Here is a 23,568-nt window from a genome sequence, read left to right as displayed (position 1 = left end):
GGGATGGGGAAGCGGTACAGGACAAACCCAACCTCCCTTTCTTCCTGTCTCCCTTTCCTTACCTTTGTCATCTCTCCCCTTTCCTCCCTTATTCCCCCTTTTTCTCCTTGCTATATATGAAGGATGTAGAGGGAAGGGGAGGGAAGGGGAGGAGAAGGGATGGGGAAGCGGTACAGGACAAACCCAACCTCCCTTTGTTTCTCTCTCCCTTCTCCCCTTTTCTCCCTTATTCCCCCTTAACCTCCTTTGTTTCTCTCTCCCTTCTCCCTTTCTATATGAAGGGGGGGGGGGGGGGGGGGAGGGAAGAGAAGGAGAAAGGGGGGGGGAAGCGGTACAACCTTTGTTTCTCTCTCCCTTCCCCTTTCCTTCTTCGTTTTCTCCTCCGTTTTCTGTGACTCGTGATTACTATAGTCTGCCCTCCGGCCCCACCCTGCTATCAAGGACTAGACGACCGGTCACTCATATACACGTTCATTTCTTCACCTGTCTCTCCAGGTAGATGTTTAGGCGTGACGCAGTTGGCCCTTGTCACGTACGCGCGCACACACACATACGCACATACCTGGATATACCTGTTGTTTCTGGTTTTGTTTTTGTTTTTGTTTTCTTTTTGCGATCTTGTTCACACGTACTGTAAGGTTTTATAGTGTGCACATATTGACATAGTTACCCTTAAGTGTGTGTGTGTGTGTGTGTGTGTGAGAGAGAGAGAGAGAGAGAGAGAGAGAGAGAGAGAGAGAGAGAGAGAGAGAGATTCTGCCTGTTTACTGTCCTTCCGTGTCTGTCTATTTGTCTGTCTGTCTGTCTGTCTGTCTGTCTGTCTGTCTGTCTTTATTCCTGTTTGCATCTTTCTTTGTCTATGTCCATGTCTGTTTGTCTTCGTCTGTCTGTCTGTCTGTTTGTCTGTTTTGGTCTTTCTACGTCTGTCTGTCTGTCTGTCTGTCTGTTTTGGTCTTTCTACGTCTGTGTCTGTCTGTCTGTGTGTCTGTGTCTATTTTGGTCTTTCAACGGCTGTTTGTCTGTCTGTCTGTCTGTTTTGGCCTTTCCACGTCTGTCTGTCTTTGTGTTTGTCTGTTTTCTCTACTTTTTGTCTGTCTGTCTGTATACCAGTTTGTGTGTGTGTATTTCAACGGTCGCTGACTTGAGATAAATAAATATAATATAAATAACATTAATATTAAAACCACAATTCCCCTTTGAAATATATTGTTCCGTTCGCTCATTCATCTATTTTAAAACCATGTCTCACTCAGCACACCATTTCTGAGGTTCTGGAGTGAGAGGGAAAGCGCCCAACCTCACCAAGATTACACCTATTGAGCTTTTTTTTTGTTTTCTTTTGTTTTTGTTTACGTTCTGGTGTTGTGATGCCGCGTCCAGTCACTCTCGTTTAATCGTCAGTCATTCGTGTTGGTTAATCAGTCCCAGCCAATCAGGAGAGTTCTTTGTGCTGACGTCATAGTCCCCTCAGCCAATCACAGAGCTCATTGTGTCCTACGTCATAAGAAGTTGCCAATTAGAAGAATCCTTTCGGCCTTTCCTTCTTGTCTGCTTCTTCTTCTTCTTCTTCTTCCTCTTCTTCTTCTTCTTCCTCTTCTTCTTCTTCTTCTTCTTCTTCTTCTTCTTCTTCTTCTTCTTCTTCCTCCTCCTCCTCCTCATATATATCATCTGCACCCCCATATTTCATTTTCCACTAACTTTTTTTTCCTCTTTCCCCTAATTTCCTTTTTTTTCCTTTTCATTTCCTTTTTTTCCTTTTTCTCCTTTTTTCCTCTTTTTTTCCCTTTTCCTTTTCATTTCCTTTTTTTTCATTTTCCTTTTTTCTCCTTTTCATTTTTTTTTCCTTTTCATTTCCTTTTTTTCCTTTTTCTCCTTTTTTCCTCTTCTTTTTTCCCATTTCCTTTTCATTTCCTTTTTTTTCATTTTCCTTTTTTCTCCTTTTCATTTTTTTTCCTTTTCATTTCCTTTTTTTTCATTTTCCTTTTTTTTCATTTTCCTTTTTTTTCCTTTTCATTTTCTTTCTTTTCCTTTCTTTTCCATTTTTTTCCTTTTATCTTCCTCTTTCCCTTCATTTCCTTTTCTTTTATTTCTTCGATCCTTACATCCTTTCTCTTCTTTCCTCTTCCTGTTTCATTTCCAAGTTCTTCCTCCTCCTCCTCCTCCTTTTTTTCCTTCCTTTTCCCTTTTTTTCATGCATCGTCAGTTGGATGATTTTGACTTTCCCTTTTCATCTTCCTCCTCCTCCTCCTCCTCCTCCTCCTCCTCCTCCTCGTCTCGCCAACACACGGTACAGAGGAAGTTTTTTTTTATTTTACTTTTTTTCTCTCAACTCTTCCCTTGATCACGACGAGTCCTGGTTTCTCTGTCCTCCTCCTCCTCCTCCTCTTCTTCCTCCTCCTCCTCCTCCTCCTCCTCCTCCTCCTCCTCCTCCTCCTCCTCCTCCTGCTGTGTTTTGCCTTTGTCTCGTTTTCTTTATCCTCTCTGTCTGTTTTCTCCTGTTTGTCTCTGTCTGTTTGTCTTTCTCTTCTCTTTTTAACCCGTCTGTCTGTCTGTGTCCTGGTCTGTGTGTCTGTCTGTTCGTCTGTCTGTGTCTGTTTCTGTGTCTCTTTTCTTCTTTACCGCTTTCCTGTTTGTCTGTCTGTTTGTGTCTGTTTCTCTCTCTTCTTCTCTTCTACTCCCTGTTAGTCTGTCTGTTTCCTTAGTTTGGCTGTCTTTCACTGTTTGTCTGTCTGTCTGTGTCTGTTTCGTTTGTCTGTTTGTCTGTCTCTTCTATATCCCTTTAGTCTGTCTGTTTCCTGGTGTTTGTCTGTCTGTATTTCTCTCTCTCTCTCTCTCTCTCTCTCTCTCTCTCTCTCTCTCTCTCTCTCTCTCTCTCTCTCTCTCTCTCTCTCTCTCTCTCTCTCTCTCTCTCTCTCTCTTCTACCCTTTCAGTCTGTTTCCTGGATTGTGTCTGTCTTTCTGTGTTCGTTTCTGTCTGTCTGTCTGTCTGTCTATCTGTCTCTGTCTGTCTGTCTGTTTATCTGTCTGTCTGTCTGTCTGTCTGTCTGTCTGTGTCTGTGTCTGTGTCTGTCTGTCTGTCTTCTGTCTGTGTCTGTCTGTCTGTCTTCTGTCTGTGTCTGTCTGTCTGTCTGTGTCTGTTTGTCTGTCTGTCTGTCTCTGTCTGTCTGTTTGTCTGTCTGTCTTTGTCTCTGTCTGTCTGTCTGTCTGTTTGTTTTTTCTTCCTCCAATAGTTCTCGGAATACTCCTCAGAAACTCGCTTCCAGAATTTTGAGATCGAGGTAAAGTTTTTCTTGAATTAATTTTACGTTTTCTTTTTTTTCTTTGGTCTTGTCCCGTTTTACTTTCTTTTTCTTTTTTCTTTTTTTCTCTCTCTGGGCTGTGTTAGTAGTAGTTGTTGTTGTTGTTGTTGTTGTAGTTGTTTGGAGCTTTTATTAAACTTGGAGTCCAGCTTTTTTGGTATATTGTTTTAGAGTGTGTGTGTGTGTGTGTGTGTTATTGTGTGTGTGTTCTACCATGTGTTGTATTCTCTCTCTCTCTCTCTCTCTCTCTCTCTCTCTCTCTCTCTCTCTCTCTCTCTCTCTCTCTCTCTCTCTCTCTCTCTCTCTCTCTCTCTCTCTCTCTCTCTCTCTCTCTCTCTCTCTCTCTCTCTCTCTCTCTCTCATCGAGCTTGTTCTGTCTCTGGTCTCATTTCTTTTCTATTTTTGCTGCTTTGCTATTTTTTATTTTATTTCCCATCTTGTTGTTGTTGTTGTTGTTGTTGTTGTTGTTGTTGTGTTAAGCTGTTAATTACTTACTTATCTTAATCACCTTTTTATCATCATTTTCCTCCTTCACTAAATCATCGTTGTTATCATTATTATCTTCTCTTGTTGTTGTTGTTGTTGTTGTTGTTGTTGTTGTTGTTGTTGTTGTTGATGTTGTTGATGTTGTTGTATTTAGGGAAGAGTCAAGGTGAGGGAGAGGAAATGGACAGGTAACTCTTGAAAGGGAAAGGAAATACAGGTGTGATGATGGTGATGATGGTGGTGGTGATGGTGGTGAAGGTTGCAAGGTTATGGTGTTGTTGTTGTTGTTGTCGTTGTATTTGTTGTTAGTATTGGTGGTGAACGAAGTAGAAGGGATGGTGGTGATGGTGGTGGTGATGGTGGTGATCGTGGTGGTGATGGTGAATGTAGTGATGGTGATGATAGTGAATGCAGTGATGGTGATGATGGTGATGATGGTGGTAGTGGTGGGGGTGGTGATGATGGTGAATAGTGATGGTGGTGATCGTGGTGGTGATGGTGAATGCAGTGATGGTGATGATGGTGAATGCAGTGATTGTAGTGGTGATGGTGAATGCAGTGATTGTAGTGGTGATGGTGGTGGTGATGATAGTGGTGATGATGGTAGTGGTGGGGGTGGTGATGATGGTGAATAGTGATGGTGATGATGATGGTGATTGTGGTGATGGTGAATGCAGTGATGGTGATGATGGTGATGAACGAGTGAGTCTGAAAAAGAAAAAAAATAGTTGCACGCCTCCCTTTGCAGTTCCTACCCTTTCTCTTCCCCTTCTTCCTTTCCCTCCCTTTCCTCCCCTTTTCCCTTCCCATAGCATGTCCCCCCTTCTCCCCCCTTCCCCTCCCCTTGTTTCATGCTCCCTTTCCTTCCCTTTCCCCCTCCCCTTCCCTCCCTTTCCTCCCCTTTCTCTCTCCCTTAGCATGCCCTCCCTCCCCCCTTTCCCTCCCTTGTTTCATGCTCCCTTTCCTTCCCTTTCCCCCTCCCCTTCCCTTCCCTTCCCTTCCCTCTTCCCCTCCCATAGCACGCCTCCTTTCCCCCTTTCCCTCCCTTGTTTCATGCTCCCTTTCCTTCCCTTTCCCCCTCCCCTTCCCTCCCTTTCCTCCCCTTTCTCTCTCCCTTAGCATGCCCTCCCTTCTCCTCCCATTTCCCTCCCTTTGATTCATGCTTCCCTTTTCTCCCAACACAGCGCCCCCTTCCATCCATTTCTCCCTTCCTCTCCCTCCCTTTCCCCCTTCCCAGGTTCTTGCTCTCCCTTAACTCACCTTCCCTTCCTCCCCTTTCCTTCCCTTGATTAATACTATACCCCTTCTTCACCTAATCCAGCTCCTCCTCGTCCCCTCTCTTCCCATCCTCACCCCTTCCTCACTCCCCCTTAGCTCGCCTCCCCTCCCCCCCTTACCTCCCCTTGATTCATGCTTCCCACATCTTTTTGCATATTGCTTTTGGACATTACAGCACACACACACACACACACACACACACACACACACACACACACACACACACACACACACACACACACCTCGTCCAGCTCCCCCCTTCCCCTTCCTTCCCTTGCATCCCTACCCTTCCTCCCCTTCCCCTCCCCCCCTTCTTCCCCTTCCCTTCCCTTCCGCCCTTTGCATGGTGAGGTTGTAAGAGCCATGAACACACAGGCACGTCTCCCCTCCCTCTGTTCTCCCTTTTTATATTCTCCCTTATTCCTCCCTTTGTCATCCTCCCTTTATATTATCTCCCTTTCTGTGTTCTCCCCCTGAATGTTCTTCCTTAATCCTCCCTTTATTTGTTCTCCCTTTGAATGTTCTCCCTTAATCCCTCCCTTTATATTATCTCCCTTTCTATGTTCTCCCTTAATCCCTCCCTTTGTCATCCTCCCTTTACATTATCTCCCTTTCTATATCCCCCCTCCCCCTCTTTCGGTATGCTCCCCTCCCCTCCCTCTCCTTTCCCCCGCATCTTGCTCCAACGGGAATGAGAACGGGTTGGTATTGTTGTTATTATTATTATTATTATTATTATTATTATTATTATTATTATTATTACTTTTGTTATTTAGTGTTATCGTTATTCATTAGTTTCGGTTCTTGAAGGATTGGTTGACACGCCCACCACAGCATCTTGGAATCTCTTAATAATTAAATGCCTCGCCTGGTCCTCTGATGCTCCCCGATAAACGCCTTTTGCTCCCCATTGATTCTCCCTTTTTTTCCCTTTTTTCCTCCCCTGTAGAAATGGCTGATCTCCCTCCATATTGTTTCCTTTTGCTCCCCATTGATTCTCCCCTTTTCCCCTTTTTTCCTCCCCTATAGAAATGGCTAATCTCTTTCCATATTGTTTTCTTTTCCTCCCCAAGTGATTTCCTCCCCTGTAAAAATGGCTAATCTCCCCCATGTTGTTTCCTTTTGCTCCCCATTGATTCTCCCCTTTTCCCTTTTTTTCCTCCCCTGTTAAAATGGCTAATCTCCCTCCATACTGTTTCTTTTTTCTCCCCAAGTGATGGTCCTCTCCTTTTTTCCCCTTTTTTTCCTCCCCTGTAGAAATGGCTAATCTCCCTCACATTGTTTCTTTTCCTCCCCAAGTGATGGTCCTCCTCTTTTTCCCCCCTTTCTTTCTCCCCAATAATGTTCCTCCCTTCTTTCCCTTTTTCCCCCTTAGAAAAATTTAATCTCCCCAATAAACACCCTTTTTCTCCCCTTAGTGATGCTTCCTCCGCCTTTTTTTTCCTTTCTTTCTCCCCATAAAAAATTGTAATCTTTCCCCATATGTTTCCTTTTCTCCCCAGTGATGCTACCCTTCCCCTCTTTCCACCCTTAGCTAATCTCCCCTCTCCAAATTTTTCTTTTCTTTTCAAATTTCCCCTTTCAAACATTGTCTCCCCAGTAATACACCATTTTCTCCCCATTTTTCCCCTATAGAAAGATATCTCCCCGTATGTTTCCTATTTTCCATAGTTCCCCTTTTTAAGATTCTAACTCTCCCCAATAATATGCCTTTTCTCCCCAGTTTTCCTCTTAGTAAGCTCCCAAGTCTCACCCAGTAAACTCCCCATTCCCCTTTTTCCCTTTCTTCCTCCCTAGTGATGATCCTCCCCTTCTTCCCAGTCTTTCTCCCCTTTAGAAAAAAATAATCTCCCCATAATGTTTCTTTTATCTCCCCAAATTATGCTCCCCTTTTTCCCTTCCTTTCTCCCCTTTAGAAAAATATCTCCCCATATGTTTCTTTTTTCCATATTTTCCCCTTTTTAAAATTCTAACTCCCCAGTAATACGCTTTTTCTTTCTCCCTTTTTCCTCTTAGTAAGCTCCCCTTCCCCGGTAACGTATCTTTCCTCCCTCTCTCCCCAGTAATTCTCCCCTTCTCCCCTAACTAAAGCTTCCTCCTCCCCAGTTATGCTTCCCCTTCCCTTCACCCCTATAAAACACAATATCCTCCCCAGTTAACTCAGTCAGAATGCGCCAATTTCACCCCATCCCTTCTCTCCCCATGCACTGCCTACAAAGCACAGTATCGTAGGCCTGTAATCTCCCCTTCCCTTTAAATGTTCCCCAAATGCAGTGACCTTATCTCCCCAATGACCCCGGAACACCCCAACTTACTCACCCCTTCCCCTTCTCTCCCCATTCACTGTTTACGAAGCATATATTATCGTTGGTCTGTAATCTCCTCTTTCCCTTCAAATGTCTCCCCAGCTAAGTTAGCCTCCCCATGAATTTCAGAACGCCCCGACTTGTTCACCCCTTCCCTTCTCTCCCCACACACCCCACAAAGCACAGTATCGTAGGTCTGTAATCTCCCCTTTCCCCTTCTCCCCTTCCCTTCAAATGTCCAATCAGTTAAGTTAGTCTCCCCATCAGTTTCAGAGCACCCCTTCCCTTCCCTTCTCTCCCCATTCACACCCCACAAAGCACAGTATCGTAGGCCTGTAATCTCCCCTTTCCCTTCAAATGTCTACCCAATTAAGTTAGCCTCCCCATCAGTTTCAGAGCACCCCTTCCCTTCCCTTATCTCCCCAATCACACCCCACAAAGCACAGTATCGTAGGCCTGTAATCTCCCCCTTTCCCCTTCTCCCCTTTCCCTTCCCATCAGTTTCAAAGCACCCCTTCCCTTCTCTCCCCAATCACACCCCACAAAGCACAGTATCGTAGGCCTGTAATCTCCCCTTTCCCTCTCTCCCCTTCAAATGTCTACTCAATTAAGTTAGCCTCCCCATCACAACCTGCCTGTAATCTCCCCTTTCCCTCTCTCCCCTTCAAATGTCTACTCAATTAAGTTAGCCTCCCCATCACAACCTGCCTGTAATCTCCCCCTTTTCCCTCTCCTCCCCTTTAAATCCCCTTTCCCTTTAAATGTTCCCAAATGCAAGAGACCCCACAAAGAACTCACCAATGTTATACTCTTCACTAATTTCACCGCGTTCTCGTCCCCGCCTCGTCCGCAGCTCCGTCAGATCGCAGCGCAAGAACCCCAGGCGGACGCAGCTTCGGTAGGGACGCAGAGCAGTCAGCGGCAACGATCCAACTTCTTCCGAACGCAGTCTCGAGGTCAGGTGAGCGAATCATCCAGATACGACCCCCACCGAGCCAGCACCAACACGAACCTCGCCAACCAGGTACGGTGTCAGCCCCTCTTTGCCTGTATACGTGTTTGTTGCGTCTGCTGTAGGTGTGTGTGAGGGGTGAGGGCCGCAGCGTTCCCAAATTACCGTACTCATCGCATTGCATTGTCGGAGTTTCTGACCGATAACTATAGCAAAAAACACAAAAAGCATGATTAATAACAGGTTTTTACGGTAACTTTAATATTCTATCGTTGTTTGTGTGGTTGAGGCAGTCTTTGAGCCTAAAAATAATGATAAATGATGTTCGGAGTACGACAGTATGGCAACGCTGGGTGAGGGAGTATGTGAGTCAGCGTTTCCATGTTATCGTACTCAAAACATCACATTCATCAGTTCCAGGGCCCAAAACTCTCGTAGCCACAGAGATAACGCGATTCTAGGTGAAGTTATCGTTAAAACCGTTATTTGGTGTTTGTTTCCTATAGCTGTGAGTCAAAAAACGAATTATACGATGTGCTGAGTGGCTGAGTACGATAATGCTGAGTCAACGTTGCCAGATTGTCGTACTCAGACTCTTATATTTACCGACTTCCGACCTGAAAACTGTCTCGTGGACCCCAATAAGGAGATTCACTTATAATTATCGTTAAAATAGTTAATTCCTGATGTTTCTTGGCAATAGTTAGGCGTCAGAAACCGGAAAATGCTATGCTCTGAGTACGACAATCTGGCAACGGTGGGCTGAGTACGATAATTTGTTAACGCGGATGTGAGTGTGAGTGAGACGTGGCTTCTCGTATCACGGAATCTATCGCTCCTCGTCTTTGTCTGGCGTTCCATAGCTGCCATGTTCTTGTTCTTGTTCTTGTTGCCACTGCTGTTCTATATTCTCTGGTCCTCTCTTACGTGTTCCTGATGCGTTCTCTCTCTTCCTTTCCCTCTCTCGCCTCTCCTCTCTTCGCCTCCTTCATCTTCAGCTTCAAATACCAAGCTCCCGGGGTGGGCTGTATCGGCCTGCCTCCTCCTCACCCCTCCAACGCTCGCCTCTTCTGGAACACGCCGACCTCCAGCTCAGCCCCTCGCCGCCACGCCCCAACCCACGCCACCACCTGCACAGCGAGAGCCTCCACCACTACTTCCTCCACCTCCACGGCAAGGACCACCGGAGGAAGAGCTACGAGGAAACAGACAGCTGCTCTCTCGGGGACATTAGCGAGGATACGAGACACGAGGAGGACACGGACGCCGAGGACAGAGCCAGAGGGGTTGAAGCCGCGACGAAGAGAACCACTAACCTTGCCCTGGACCATCAGCCTCTCCTCGGCCATGGCTCCCGGGCCCCGAGCATCAAGATAGACTGCGAGGCGACGAAGGACACGCTGCCCCTCCCGCCGGCGTACGTAGAAGCGACGTGGAGCTTCCTGCCGAGTGGAAGACGAAGAAGTAGACAGGAAGGCGTGCATGGACATTACCGGAGGGGCAGCGAAGCGCACTCCCGCCGCAGCAGCGAGGCGCACTCCCGCCGCAGCAGCGAGGCGCACTCCCGTAGGGGCAGCGAGGCACACTCCCGCCGCGGCAGCACGCTCTCCTACGTTCTCTACCAGGTTAGTGAGGGTCGCGGTGTGCCCTCGGTGGTGGTGGCGGGCGAGACCTCGAAGACGCCCAAATCTCCGTCACACCCATATCCGTGTCACGCCCATACCCACGTCACGCCCATGTCCACGTCAGGGAGGCTTGAGAGAAAACACGAGACGCCGCAACAGCCACGATCATCTGTTTATGGGAATAGAACACAGGGGAAGGGGAAGGGGAAGGCGGTGGTGGTCATGTTTCGCTTCAGTGTCAAGAACGGTGATTCTTAAACTGAGGGGTGTTAGTAATTTCCAGGGGCGGGGGGTGGGGGGGGTCAGCCTTGGAGGAAAAGTTGGAATTTCTGTTGTTGGAATATCTATCTTGCAGGGGAGGCGTGGAGGGGAAGACCCATTCCTAGACGTTGCGTGGTATTAAAAACTCTAAGAACCGCTGGCCTAGAATATGTGTAGCGTGGAGGACAGCGTTAGGGTGTGACCGATCAAGGCCCATCGTGCACCTCCCATCCTGGCGTCTCGGTCACTCAACGCTGGGGGTCAAGGGCGGGGCTGAGTCTGTTAGGGGTGGTGCGATATCTGACAGTAACGGGGAGGCTGTTCTACGAGTCTGTCTGGATGTGAACGTCACCCAGCAAGCTCGTAAGTCAGGCTCATTAGATCACCACACAGCACAGCATCACAAACTCGTAGTACAGCCTCTCCGCCGTACTATCACATGCCGTAGCAGAATAACCAGCCTCCTGAGCCCGCCCTTGAGTGCCCGCGTTGAGTGACCGAGGTGTCAGGACTGGCGGTGAGCGATGTAAAGAAGCGGCAGACTTACGGGTCCTCGGGGGTCGCGGGATGCCGGGAATTGGGTCTGGCCAGTCTCGATCGTCCTCCTGGGGCATTAGCGAGGTGATAAATCCCGGCCAAGCACTAACCACCGAGCCTCCTACCTGATACTGGAGGAGGAGGAGGAGGAGGAGGAGGAGGAGGGGGTTGTGGTCAAGGGATGTTAGGTGTTGCGACGTAGTTTATGCGTCGCGTCGTGTCAAGGCGTGAAGGATGAGGTTGGTGTGTGCGTGACCGCCGCCGTGGAGGAGGAGGAGGAGGAGGAAGACACTGAAGAAAAGGAGAAAGAGGAGAAAGACGTAGAAGAATAGGACGTAGACAAGAATGAAAAAGAGAAGGAGCAGGAGGAGGAGGAGGAGGAAGGGGAAAGAGTAATGTTGAACGAAAGAACGTGACAGAAAATGAAGGAAAGGAGAAGAGAAACGAGAAAGACATACAAGAAACGGAGGAGAAGGGGAAAAAAAGACGTAGAAGAAAAGGAGAATAAGAAAGAGAAGGAGAAGGAAGTGAATGAAGAGGAGGAGGAGGAGGAGGAGAAGTAAAAGAGTGGAAATAAGATATGGGGAAGGGTAATCTTGGACGAAAGAGGCTATGAAGAAGACGATTGAGAAAGGAAATTAGGAGGAGGAGGAGAAGGAAGAGGAACTAAATTGAAAAGACCGAAATAGATTAAGGAAGAGAATAACTAAACAAATAATAAGATAACAGGAAATTCAAAGGAGCGAAAAAAATAATCCAATATGAAAAAAATAACAAAAGAAAAAACGTTGCTCAATCAAAGAAAACGTTGCTAAATCAAAGAAAACGTTGCTAAATCAGATAAAACGTTGCTAAATCAAAGAAAACGTTGCTAAATCAAAGAAAACGTTGCTAAATCAGATAAAACGTTGCTAAATCAAAGAAAACGTTGCTGAATCAGAGAAAATCTTGCTAAATCAAAGAAAACGTTACTGAATCAAAGAAAACGTTGCTGAATCAAAGAAAACGTTGCTGAATCAAAGAAAACGTTGCTAAATCAAAGAAAACGTTGCTGAATCAAAGAAAACGTTGCTAAATCAAAGAAAACGTTGCTGAATCAAAGAAAACGTTACTAAATCAGAGAAAACGTTGCTGAATAAAAAAACGTTGCTGAATCAAAGGAAACGTTCCTAAATCAAAGAAAACGTTGCTAAATCAAAGAAAACGTTGCTAAATCAAAGAAAACGTTACAAAATCAAAGAAAACGTTACTAAATCGAAGAAAATGGGTTACGAGGTTGATTGAAGGATTAACTCGTCTACACCACCACCACCACCACCACCTCTATAACCCAAGCTGGTGAGGCAATTTCAAAGGACTGACCCCCAGGACCACTGAAAACACGGTTGGTTGGTTTTAATGCTCACTTATCTCCCTTTTTTCTCATCCCTCCTCTCCCTTCCCTTCCCTTCCCTCCCCTTCCCTTCCCTTCCCTTCACTTTCCTCTCCTGCCTCTGCCCTCTTCCCTCTCCCTTCCCTTCCCTTCCCTTCCCTTCCCTGCCTGCTTTCCTCTTTTTTTCCCTTCCCTCCTGCCTGCTGAACTCAATTGTGGTTTGTGGTAACTTTTGTCCGTTTTAAATATCGTGTTTCCCTTTCTTTTCTTTCTTGTATCGTTCTCAATTGTGGTGTTTTCTCTCGTGTTGTGAAGTGTTGTGGAATGTTTTTGAGTTTTCTTTTTACTTGGTTATAGATTTAGATTTGTGGATTTTGTATACTTTTGTTTTGTTTGTAGATCTTATTTTTAGGAACTATTTATTTATTTATTTATTTTTTTTTTTGCACTCTCAAATGTTCCTTATTAAAAATGTAGATAGCTATGTTTTTCTTGTATTTTTTTTCCCTAATCTAGTTCTTTTTTGTGTTTTCTTTGTGTCTAAGAAACAATGGTTAAATGGTTTTCGTTTCCGCATCCTAAAATTGTCCTTATAAAAAGTTTTCGTGTAAGGATTGTCGATTAAATTCCGCATTCCTGTTTTAATATTTTTTTTATTCGCTTGTGTTTTTAATAGATTAGAATGGGTGTTTCTTCTCTCCTTTTATCAAGTGTGTCGTGGTTTTAATCAAAGAATTGCAGAATGAATGTTTTAAAATGCGAGATACTTACCGACCTGCATGGTTTAAACTAATATTGGTGGTATTATTATTATTATTATTATTATTATTATTATTATTATTATTATAGTTGTGGTGTTGGTGGTAGTAGTTGTAGTAGTAGTAGTAGTAGTAGTAGTAGTAGTAGTAGTAGTAGTAGCCATTCCCTCGTTTCTTTCATTTCTTCCTTCTTTCTTTTTCTTTCTTTTTCCTTATTTCTTTTTTCTTTCATTTCTTTCTTTTTATCTTTCTCTTTCTTTCTTCCTTTCTTTAGTTAGGGTAGTGGTAACAGTATTGATAGTAGTAGTAGTAGTAGTAGTAGTAGTAGTAGTAGTAATAGTAGTTTCAGAAAGAAATTAAGAAAAGTATATTAGTAGTAAGGTAGTAGATAGATAGGCCTAGTAAGTAGTAGTAGTAGTAGATAGTAGTGTTAGTAATAAAAGTGAGAGTAGACATTTGACAGTAGGAGAGGTCACAGTGATTGAGGTGTGTCCATATTACCTGTGAGCCTAATGAAGAGTGGGCTGTCATATCTCAGGTGTGTTTCTGTGTTCATTAACGGCATGGCAGGTGTTCATTTACCTGTCCTGCCCTCTCAATGTTACCCTCCTCCTCCTCTTCCTCCTCCTCCTCCTCCTCCTCCTCCTCCTCTTCCTCTTCTTCTTCCTCGTATGTTGTCTCTTTTTTCCTGTATTGGTAAGTGTTCATTTGCTTCCTCTTCACCCTCCTCTTCCTCTTCTTCCTCCTCTTCTTCTTCCTCTTCTTCTTCCTCTTCCTCCTCTTCTTCCTCCTCTTCTGTTGTCTCTTTTCCTGTATTGGTAAGTGTTCATTTGCTTCCTCTTCTTTCTCCTCTTCCTCCTCCTCTTCCTCTTCTTCCTCCTTCTCTTCCTCTTCCTCCTCTTCCTCTTCTGCTGTCTCCCTTTTCCTCTGTTGGCTGATCTTCATCCACTTGGTCTTCCCTTTCAATGTCCTCCTCCTCTTCCTCCTCCTCCTCCTCCTCCTCCTCCTCCTCCTCCTCCTCCTCCTCCTCCTCCTCCTCCTCCTGTTTGTTCTTGTCTCACAAAAACAACAACAATAATAAGACTTCCTGTTGCCTCGCTTGATTGCTTGTCTGTTTGCTTCTCTGTTTGTTCCATTATCCGTCTGTTTGTCTGTCTGTTAGTCTGTCTGTGTTTGTGTGTGTGTTTGTTTGTTTGCCTGAGTGATCTAGATTGCCTTGTGGATGATAATTAATGACCATTTAAATGCCTTTCTTAATTAACTATATTTACATTGATTAACATTCCAAACTGCTCGGGTATAAAGAGTTTTTTTAAATGTGTGGTTTTGTTTTTGTGTTTTTTTAATTATCCTTCGTTTTCCCTCCTTTTCCCTTCCCTTCCCTCTTTTTCTTTCCTTATTCTCATTTCCCCATTTTCCTTTTTTTCCTTCCCTTTCTTTTTTCCTCATTCTCATTTCCCCATTTTCCTTTCTTCCCTTCCCTTTTTTTTCTTCCCTATTCTCATTTCCCCTATTTTCCTTTTTTCCCTTCCCTTCTCTTTCTCCCCATTCTCATTTCCCTTTTCCCTTTTTTCCCTCCCTTTCTTTCTTCCCCATTCTCATTTTCCCGTTTTCCTTTTTTCCCTTTTTTTCTTTCCTTCCCATTCTCATCCCTCCCTTTTCCCCATTTCCCCTTTTCTTTCCATTCCCATCCGTCTCTCTATTTCTACTTTTTTTCATCCTTCACTTCACGGCAAGCCCCCCTTACAAGCCCTTACAAGCCCCCTACAAGCCCTTACAAGCCCCCTAACAAACCCCTTACAAGCCCATACAAGCTCTTTCAGCCTCATACAAACCCCAAGCTTCTCTAAACCCGCTACAAGCCTCCCTTTGTATTTATTTTCAATGGGTACAATAATACAAGCTTAGCCCCTTCACACCCTCCCTCCATGCCCCATACAAGCCCCATAGCCCCCTACAAGACCCCCCCCCCCAACCCCCCCCCTCTGTGCTTACTTTCAAAGGGTAGGTAACACAATCTCAGCCCCCATCACGCACTCTGCTTCCCACCCCTTTGATTTCCCTCGCGTCGACCGATCACCCTCCCGAGAGCCATCGCTGCCCCTTCCCTCCGTCACGTGAGGCTTGGGTCAGTTCGCTTCATGGCCGATGTTACCTTACACGACCCCCCCCCCTACCCCCCCACCCCCCCTCCTTGCCTTGGTCTCTCCCTTCCTTCCTACTCCTCCTCCTCCGTCTCTCTCTCTCTCTCTCTCTCTCTCCAAGGTCGTTTGTGGGCTGTAGTGTTCGTGGGTGTTATGTCATGTTTAGGTCTGCTGAGGGAGAGGTGGAGGAAAGAGATGGGGTGGAGGGGAACTGTGGAGGGAGAGAGGAAGGGGTGGAGGAAGGATGTGGAGGAGAGGGATGGGGGAAATGAAGGGAGAGAAGATTCCTTTCCCCTCTCTGGTTCTTCGTTCCTCCTCCTCCTCTTCTTCCCTCTTCATTGTTTCCTCTTTCACCCTCCTCTTTGCTTTCTCCCTCCTTCTTCTTCCCTCTCTGGTTCCTCCTCCTCCTCCTCCTCCTCCTCCTCCTCCTCTTTCAATAGTGGTTCTTCCTTCCTCACCCTCTTCTTCCCTCTGTTTTGCCTCCTCTCTCTTCCTCCTCTTCCCTGTTGTGCCTCCTCTCCCTTCCTCTTCTTTCCTCTTTGGTTCCTCTTGCTCATCCTCCTCTTCCTCGCAGGTGACGCACGCCAGCCGCCGCGAAGTCAAGGCCGCCAAGAGTCTTAGCATCATCGTTCTGTTCTTCATGATCAGCTGGTTCCCGCTCTACACCATCAACTGCGTCCAGGCGTTCTGCAAGGAGTGCAAGGTGTCGGAGGGCTTCATGTTCTTCACCATCATCCTCACGCACCTCAACTCCGCCATCAACCCCTTCCTCTACGCCTACCACATGCAGGTGAGGGCCCAGGATGGTGTTTTCAGGCGCTACTTTGAAGTGCTCTCCGCCTCCCACGTCAGATATTTCCAGGGAGCAAAAAGGAGGTCGGTTGGGTTGTAATGTGTGTTTTTTGGGGGGTTTGTGGTACAGAGGAAGGGTTATAAAACTATTTCCAAGGATCAAAAAGGAGATCGGTTGGGTTGTAATGTGTTTTTTGGGGTTCGTGGTACAGAGGAAGGGTTAAACTACCACCAGGGTCATAAAACTATTTCCAAGGATCAAAAAAGGAGATCGGTTGGGTTGTAATGTGTGTTTTTTGGGGTTCGTGGTACAGAGGAAGGGTTAAACTACCACCAAGGTAATAAAACTATTTTCGAGGGTCAAAAAGGAGATCGGTTGGATTGTAATGTGTGTTTTTTGGGGTTCGTGGTACAGAGGAAGGGTTAAACTACCACCAGGGTCATAAAACTATTTCCAAGGATCAAAAAAGGAGATCGGTTGGGTTGTAATGTGTGTTTTTTGGGGTTCGTGGTACAGAGGAAGGGTTAAACTACCACCAGGGTCATAAAACTGGTGCCCATGGAAATGCTCGGAACTCCTATGAAAGGCTTGTTAATTGTGTGTGCTTGGGCGGTGAAATGTTAAGAGTATGACCCCCAGCTTGCTCAGGGGATGGTCACAGGGGGAGGGATGGAGGGGGGGGGAGCGGGGGGGTATTGGTCAGGGCGGTGCCGTAGGGGGTCGTCTCATGGTTGGTCTTTCTTCCAGGACTTCCGCCTCGCCCTCAAGTCCTTCATCCTGCATCGCATCCTGCGGCGGCCGGCTGACCCCGACCTGGCGTTCAACCGCAGCCTGGCGTCGGTGCACCACAACACCACCGTGCACCGCGTCAACGTGGCCGACTCGCCCTACCTCACCAACCTGCACACGCCGCACTCCCACAACAGCCCCGTCTCCGGCTCTCCGCTCCCGGGCATGTCCGTGGACGGCATCAGGTCGCGGTCTTCCACAGTGGGCAGCTTTGGGCCCTGGGACTCCTACAAGGGTTTGTCCGCCTCTGTTTCGTTCCCTTCCTCCCCAGCCTTCACCACGTCCTCCTCGGTGCCCGCCCACGCCGGCGACCTCCTGTCCTACCGCCAGCAGGCCGCCGCCCTCAACAGCCCCGCCGGCCTCGCCTCGTCTACGCACGGCCCCGGCGGTGCGGAGGACTCCTCACAGCCGCTGCTGCCCTCGGGAGTGACGCTGTGTGTGCCGCCCGTCCGCCACGCCCACATGATGAGCCCGCCCACCTCTTCCCACAACGGTGACCTTGCCCCGCCCGGCCCGCAGCCACACCCCACCGGCGACGCCGCCTCTGAGCCGCTCCTGATGGAGACGTGTGACGTGACGGACGTGACCGTGACTCCCAGCAGCCCCAAGTGGTCCGTGGGCCCCGACGCCCCGGACCAGGACGAGGAGTTGCAAATGAGTGACGCCCCTGGAGCAGCGGAGGACCTGCCCGGGGAAGCCTGCGGCACACCCATTTGTCTGCAGAGCTCGCAGACGGCAGAGAGTGTGGCGGCCGGTGAGAGTGTGTGTGAGAGTCTGTGCGACACGTCTCCGACGGGCGCCTCTCTTCCCACCGACACGGCCGTGGAGCACACACTGTACACCGGCAACGGCTCCATAGGGCGGCCAGCGTCCCCGTACTGTCCGGCAGACTCGGCGCCTCTTCCCTTGGCCCCAAAGGCATCCATAGAATCGTTACAAGACTCGCCGTGCAACGGCACGAGGTCTGGTCATGACAGCTTGGAGACTTTCTCTGGAGAAGACGAAGCACAGAGCCAGGAGGCCGCCCTGAGGGTGAGCAGGTTCGGCGTGGAGGCGACGGGCGCCGCCGGCAACAACCACGGCAACACACGGACGCCGACGTCCCTCCTCTCGAACGGCAGCGCGCTGGGCCTCACGCACGGCAGCCCCGACGACAGCCTCTCTTCCCCCGCCACCCCGGCCGCCCCCGGCCTGGAGACCCCTGTCCCGCAGGTCACGGAGAGCGAGCCGTCACTCCTGTCGCGGGAGCTCAGCAAGTACCTCCCCAAGATCCTGCGGCGGGGGGAGGGCGGCCAGCGGTCCAGGATCTTCAGGTTCAGGAACTGGTGGTCGCAGGACTCGCGCCAGAAGTCTTACCACGGCATGTCCCTGGAGGCCGCCTCCGCCCAGCACGCCCGCCGCGCCCGCAGCATCAGCGGCGCCATCGGCACGTAACAGCCGCCCCCCGCCACAGGCCCGCGTGGCTACGGTGTGCTGTAAATACTTCAGACAGCGGCGGTCACTGAGGGGAGCAGCACAAGTGATAAGGTGGTAGTGATCCTCAGCCAGTGCGCAGCTGAGTGTTACCGGCGACCCCAGGGCCGAGCTGTGCCGGTGACTCCGTGTGTGTTGTGCTGCCACGGCCACAGTCTGCGTGTCAACCCGCCCAGGAGAACAATGTCTTCATCTGTGTTGCTTGACGGTGAGCGCATGCCCATGGCACACCCAGGGCCTCCCTCGTGGCCCGCGGCAAGGGCCAGGGAGGGACATCCTGGCGGCCCCGCCAGCGACAGGCCTGGAGGTGTGGCAAGGCGTGGCGGCCTCGGTGCTGACGGGCTCTGAGGGAGAAGCCCGGCGCCTGTGAGGCCCGGCGCGGCTGTCCTTACTCCGCGGTGTTCACGCCTCACGGGGAGAGCCGCAGCCATGCAGCAGCAGCAGCAGCAGCAGCAGCAGCAGGTCAAGGGCTCCGTGCTGCCCCCGCCTGCCGCTGGGGCCCCGCTGTGACCTCGTCAGTATTATCTAACCAATACTATACTTTATACAAATGATGTGCAGGTATTATATATTATATTTTCAGATAATGGTGTCTTGTATGTTGTCTGGGTAGGTTCGTTGTAGCAGCGTCACGCCGCCCGCCGGTGTGCTCATCGTAATACTTGTGTCCACGCGACCCGGTGCGGCGCGCTCCCTCCCTCCCTCCCGTACGTGTTTGTTACCCGTAGCAGGTGTAGTGTTTCCCCCTGCCATGACCCTCACCGTGCAGTCTCTCTAGACAATACTCGGGACACATGAACAAAGCACCGCCGGCTTCTCTTCGCTGCGCCGCCGCCGTGATGTCGTGCATTCCTTGAGGGACGACCCGCCAGATGGATCCAGATAGCCGGGGGAAGGCGGAGGCGTGCGTGGCGCCCCGTGTTGGGTGTACTCGTTCAGCATAAGTGTTTTTAGTGACGCGAGCAGCAGAGGACTTCAGCGCCGGGCCTTGGGGGAGAGGCCGCGGGCGCTGGCGTGAAGCTGACCAGTGCAAATGTAAAGGGGCTATTACACTGGGCAAATTCTCCGTGGATCTTCAGTCAAACCACGATTTCCGCTAGCGTGGTTCTCAATTGTTTCTTGTTATTGCTGCTGATGAAGATGATGGGTAATACCGTCGTCCTTCAGTGAAACCTACCGTAGCCTTGGAAGATCGTGGACACGTCTGAAAACCACGGAAATAGGAGAACCACGCCAGCGGAAATCGTGGTTTAACTGAAGAACCACGGAAAATATGCCCAGTGTGATAGCCCCTTAGGTCGTGACACATGCTCGCCGCCACGAATCAGTCCCGGCGGCGGCAAGTGAGATGTCCGGAGTCTATTTTTACTCTAGGCCAACCTGTAGACACTCGTTGTATAACCTTTTGTATACCGTGACCGGCGGAAGTGTATCGCGCGCGCTATAAATACCGTAATGTAAGCCACGTCGTTCGTCGTCGTCGTCATCGTCAGGTTTTTGTGAAGTTTAGAGGAAGGAGCGTCATTTGAGGGCATTACTGTGGTGACCCCGTGTGTGTGTGTGTGTGTGTGTGTGTGTGTGTGTGTGTGTGTGTGTTGCTGTCTCTCTCAATCTATCTTTATGTCTATCTTTCTCTATTTCTTTTTCATCTCTCTCTCTCTCTCTCTCTCTCTCTCTCTCTCTCTCTCTCTCTCTCTCTCTCTCTCTCTCTCTCTCTCTCTCTCTCTCTCTCTCTCTCTCTCTTTCTCTCTCTTTATCTTTATTTCTATCTCTCTCTCTCTCTCTCTCTCTCTCTCTCTCTCTCTCTCTCTCTCTCTCTCTCTCTCTCTCTCTCTCTCTCTCTCTCGCTCTCTCTCTCTCTCTCTCTCTCTCTCTCTCTCTCTCTCTCTCTCTCTCTCTCTCTCTCTCTCTCTCTCTCTCCTCTGATCGCTTACATTATGCCCTCAGAACCTGAAGACATATCCAATAGAATCTCAATGGACAGAATAGATTATGTGATTGAGAATGGCTTGTAAGGAGCAATTTCTGGGACGACTCTTTCTCCAGATATATGAAAAGTAATAGATGGGCCCGTAATTTTGGCAGATATATTGGGGGTGAGCTCAGGGCATCACAAGTTCATGAGGCTGTTACTTAGCAATTCTTCCTTCAATACACTTTTCTGTCACTCTGCAATCCTTCAATACACTTTCCTGTCACTCTGCAATCCTTCAATACACTTTCCTGTCACTCTGCAATCCTTCAATACACTTTCCTGTCACTCTGCAATCCTTCAATACACTTTCCCTTCACTCTGCAATCCTTCAATACACTTTTCCTTCACTCTGCAATCCTTCAATACACTTTCCTGTCACTCTGCAATCCTTCAATACACTTTCCTGTCACTCTGCAATCCTTCAATACACTTTCCTGTCACTCTGCAATCCTTCAATACACTTTCCCTTCACTCTGCAATCCTTCAATACACTTTCCTGTCACTCTGCAATCCTTCAATACACTTTCCTGTCACTCTGCAATCCTTCAATACACTTTCCCTTCACTCTGCAGTCCTTCAATACACTTTCCTGTCCCTCTGCAATCCTTCAATACACTTTCCTGTCCCTCTGCAATCCTTCAATACACTTTCCTGTCACTCTGCAATCCTTCAATACACTTTCCTGTCACTCTGCAATCCTTCAATACACTTTCCCTTCACTCTGCAATCCTTCAATACACTTTCCTGTCACTCTGCAATCCTTCAGTACACTTTCCCTTCACTCTGCAATCCTGCAATACACTTTCCTGTCACTCTGCAATCCTTCAATACACTTTCCTGTCACTCTGCAATCCTTCAATACACTTTCCTGTCACTCTGCAATCCTTCAATACACTTTCCTGTCACTCTGCAATCCTTCAATACACTTTCCCTTCACTCTGCAATCCTTCAATACACTTTCCTGTCACTCTGCAATCCTTCAATACACTTTCCTGTCACTCTGCAATCCTTCAATACACTTTCCTGTCACTCTGCAATCCTTCAATACACTTTCCTGTCACTCTGCAATCCTTCAATACACTTTCCTGTCACTCTGTAATCCTTCAATACACTTTCCTGTCACTCTGCAATTCTTCAATACACTTTCCCTTCACTCTGCAATCCTTCAATACACTTTCCTGTCACTCTGCAATCCTTCAATACACTTTCCTGTCACTCTGCAATCCTTCAATACACTTTCCTGTCACTCTGCAATCCTTCAATACACTTTCCTGTCACTCTGCAATCCTTCAATACACTTTCCTGTCACTCTGCAATCCTTCAATACACTTTCCTGTCACTCTGCAATCCTTCAATACACTTTCCTGTCACTCTGCAATCCTTCAATACACTTTCCTGTCACTCTGCAATCCTTCAATACACTTTCCTGTCACTCTGCAATCCTTCAATACACTTTCCTGTCACTCTGCAATCCTTCAGTACACTTTCCTGTCACTCTGCAATCCTTCAATACACTTTCCTTCACTCTGCAATCCTTCAATACACTTTCCTTCACTCTGCAATCCTTCAATACACTTTCCTGTCACTCTGCAATCCTTCAATACACTTTCCTGTCACTCTGCAATCCTTCAATACACTTTCCTTCACTCTGCAATCCTTCAATACACTTTCCTTCACTCTGCAATCCTTCAATACACTTTCCTTCACTCTGCAATCCTTCAATACTCCTTCCTGTCACTCTACAATCCTTCAGTACACTTTCCTTCACTCTGCAATCCTTCAATACACTTTCCCTTCACTCTGCAATCCTTCAATACACTTTCCTGTCACTCTGCAATCCTTCAATACACTTTCCTGTCACTCTGCAATCCTTCAATACACTTTCCCTTCACTCTGCAATCCTTCAATACACTTTCCCTTCACTCTGCAATCCTTCAATACACTTTCCCTTCACTCTGCAGTCCTTCAATACACTTTCCTGTCACTCTGCAATCCTTCAGTACACTTTCCCTTCACTCTGCAATCCTTCAGTACACTTTCCTGTCACTCTGCAGTCCTCGAATACACTTTCCCTTCACTCTGAGGGGGAGAGGGGGAATCGTTTTTATAATAGATCACTTTTAGGGGTATTTTGAGTCTGATACAGTCCTTTAACTCCCCCAGAAATTACAGCCTTGATAAATGAGGAAGTGAGTGAGTGTCTGGAGGAGTGGATATGTGAAGGATAAGTGGATGAGGGGAGATGTGGAGGAGTGTAAGTGAGGGATGAGTGGATATATGAAGGATTGAGTGAGTGATGGAATAAGCAGACATATATCGGTGTGTGATTTTCTTTTTTTTACAGCGAATGAGGCAGCTTAACGGGAAAAAAACAAAAACGGAAACAGAAAAGCCCACAAGATGCTGCTCCAGGAAATAAAAAAAAAGGAACTTAAGAGGCCCGGGAGTGTGAGGAATGAGTGAAGATGTGTGAATGATGGATGAGTAATGTTTAAAGAAGTGTGGGTATGAGTATAAGGGATGAGTAAAGACGCATTCAGGCTTAGAATCGTGCAAACAGTGTACTGGGTTTCATCTCAAGGAGCGTAAGCAATAGGAGCGCTGAGGTCATCCTTAAACTTTACTTACCTCTAGTTAGGCCTCATCTCGATTACACAGTCTAGTTCTGGTCCCCCTGCTATAGAATGGATGTCAGGATGTTAGAATCTGTACAGAGAAGGATGACAAAAATGATTCAGAGGGTGAGAAACTTGCCCTCTGTGGATAGACTGAAACATTTAAATCTACAGCGGATGTCAGTAGGTTCTGGTTGTAAAAGATCCAGGTAGGACGCGTAGCAATGGTTTTACGTTAGACAAATTCAGATTCAGCGAAGACATAGGCAAGAATTGGTTCACAAATAGAGTGGAGGATGAACGGAACAGGCTTGGCAGTCATGTTGTGGGTGCCAATACCATAGATACATTCAAGAAGAGGTTGGATAAATTCATGGATAGTGAGGTAAGGTGGGGTTAGGATTGCAGGAGCTGCCTTGTATAGACGAACTGGCCTCTTGCAGACTCCTTATGTTTTTATGATTATGAGTGTGAGGGATGAGTTGAAGAGTGTGAGTACGTGTGTTGGTGTGCATGTTTTAAGGGGTCACTTAAGAATATCTGGCGTTGTGTTGCAGGAAATATGTTTGGTTACCTTTACCTTTTATGGGGGAACTGTTTTTAGATGTCATGTGCATTATCCATGTACTCAGCAACATTCACTGTCGTACCGTTGTGTCCTCGGAGGAAAGGGACAAATCTACACGAAGGAGAGTCTCGCAAGGGACTGGTTGACTCTACCGATCGGGAACGTGACTTGGTGTGTCCGAAGGGGGCTTTTATGAATACCCTGAGCAAAACCCGGCTTGAATAAAGTGTCAAAACAACCTTCTGATGTGTGTTTTGTGGATAGTTAAGTTTTCCTTTTATGGGGTGCTGGGTGTATGCCTTCCTTCACAGCCCCTGCCTCTCGGTGACGGAAGGAA

General features: G+C 47.7%; 1 protein-coding gene across 3 annotated transcripts in view; it reads left to right on the top strand.

The window, feature by feature from the left end:
• The window catches only part of LOC127001284 (uncharacterized), a 26,952-nt gene extending 3,482 nt beyond the window's left edge, over positions 1-23,470 (top strand). The window contains exons 3-7 of one of the 3 annotated variants that reach the window (XR_007754992.1): positions 8,223-8,393; positions 9,320-9,946; positions 15,593-15,808; positions 16,559-20,619; positions 22,133-23,470. Coding sequence is in view for 2 of the 3 variants with exons in the window: in XM_050865657.1 (XP_050721614.1) it covers positions 8,223-8,393; positions 9,320-9,946; positions 15,593-15,808; positions 16,559-18,034 (2,490 nt within the window). In the remaining variant the exon portion in view is untranslated. Of the gene's footprint in view, positions 1-8,222; positions 8,394-9,319; positions 9,947-15,592; positions 15,809-16,558; positions 20,620-22,132 lie in introns of those variants that run through there. The other 2 variants (XM_050865657.1, XM_050865658.1) reach the window with 2 other exon arrangements.
• Positions 23,471-23,568: the final 98 nt, after the last annotated feature.

The sequence above is a fragment of the Eriocheir sinensis genome, chromosome 20 (genome assembly GCF_024679095.1).
Source record: "Eriocheir sinensis breed Jianghai 21 chromosome 20, ASM2467909v1, whole genome shotgun sequence".
NCBI classification, from domain to species: domain Eukaryota; kingdom Metazoa; phylum Arthropoda; class Malacostraca; order Decapoda; family Varunidae; genus Eriocheir; species Eriocheir sinensis.
This window is presented reverse-complemented; position numbering and strand designations above follow the sequence as displayed.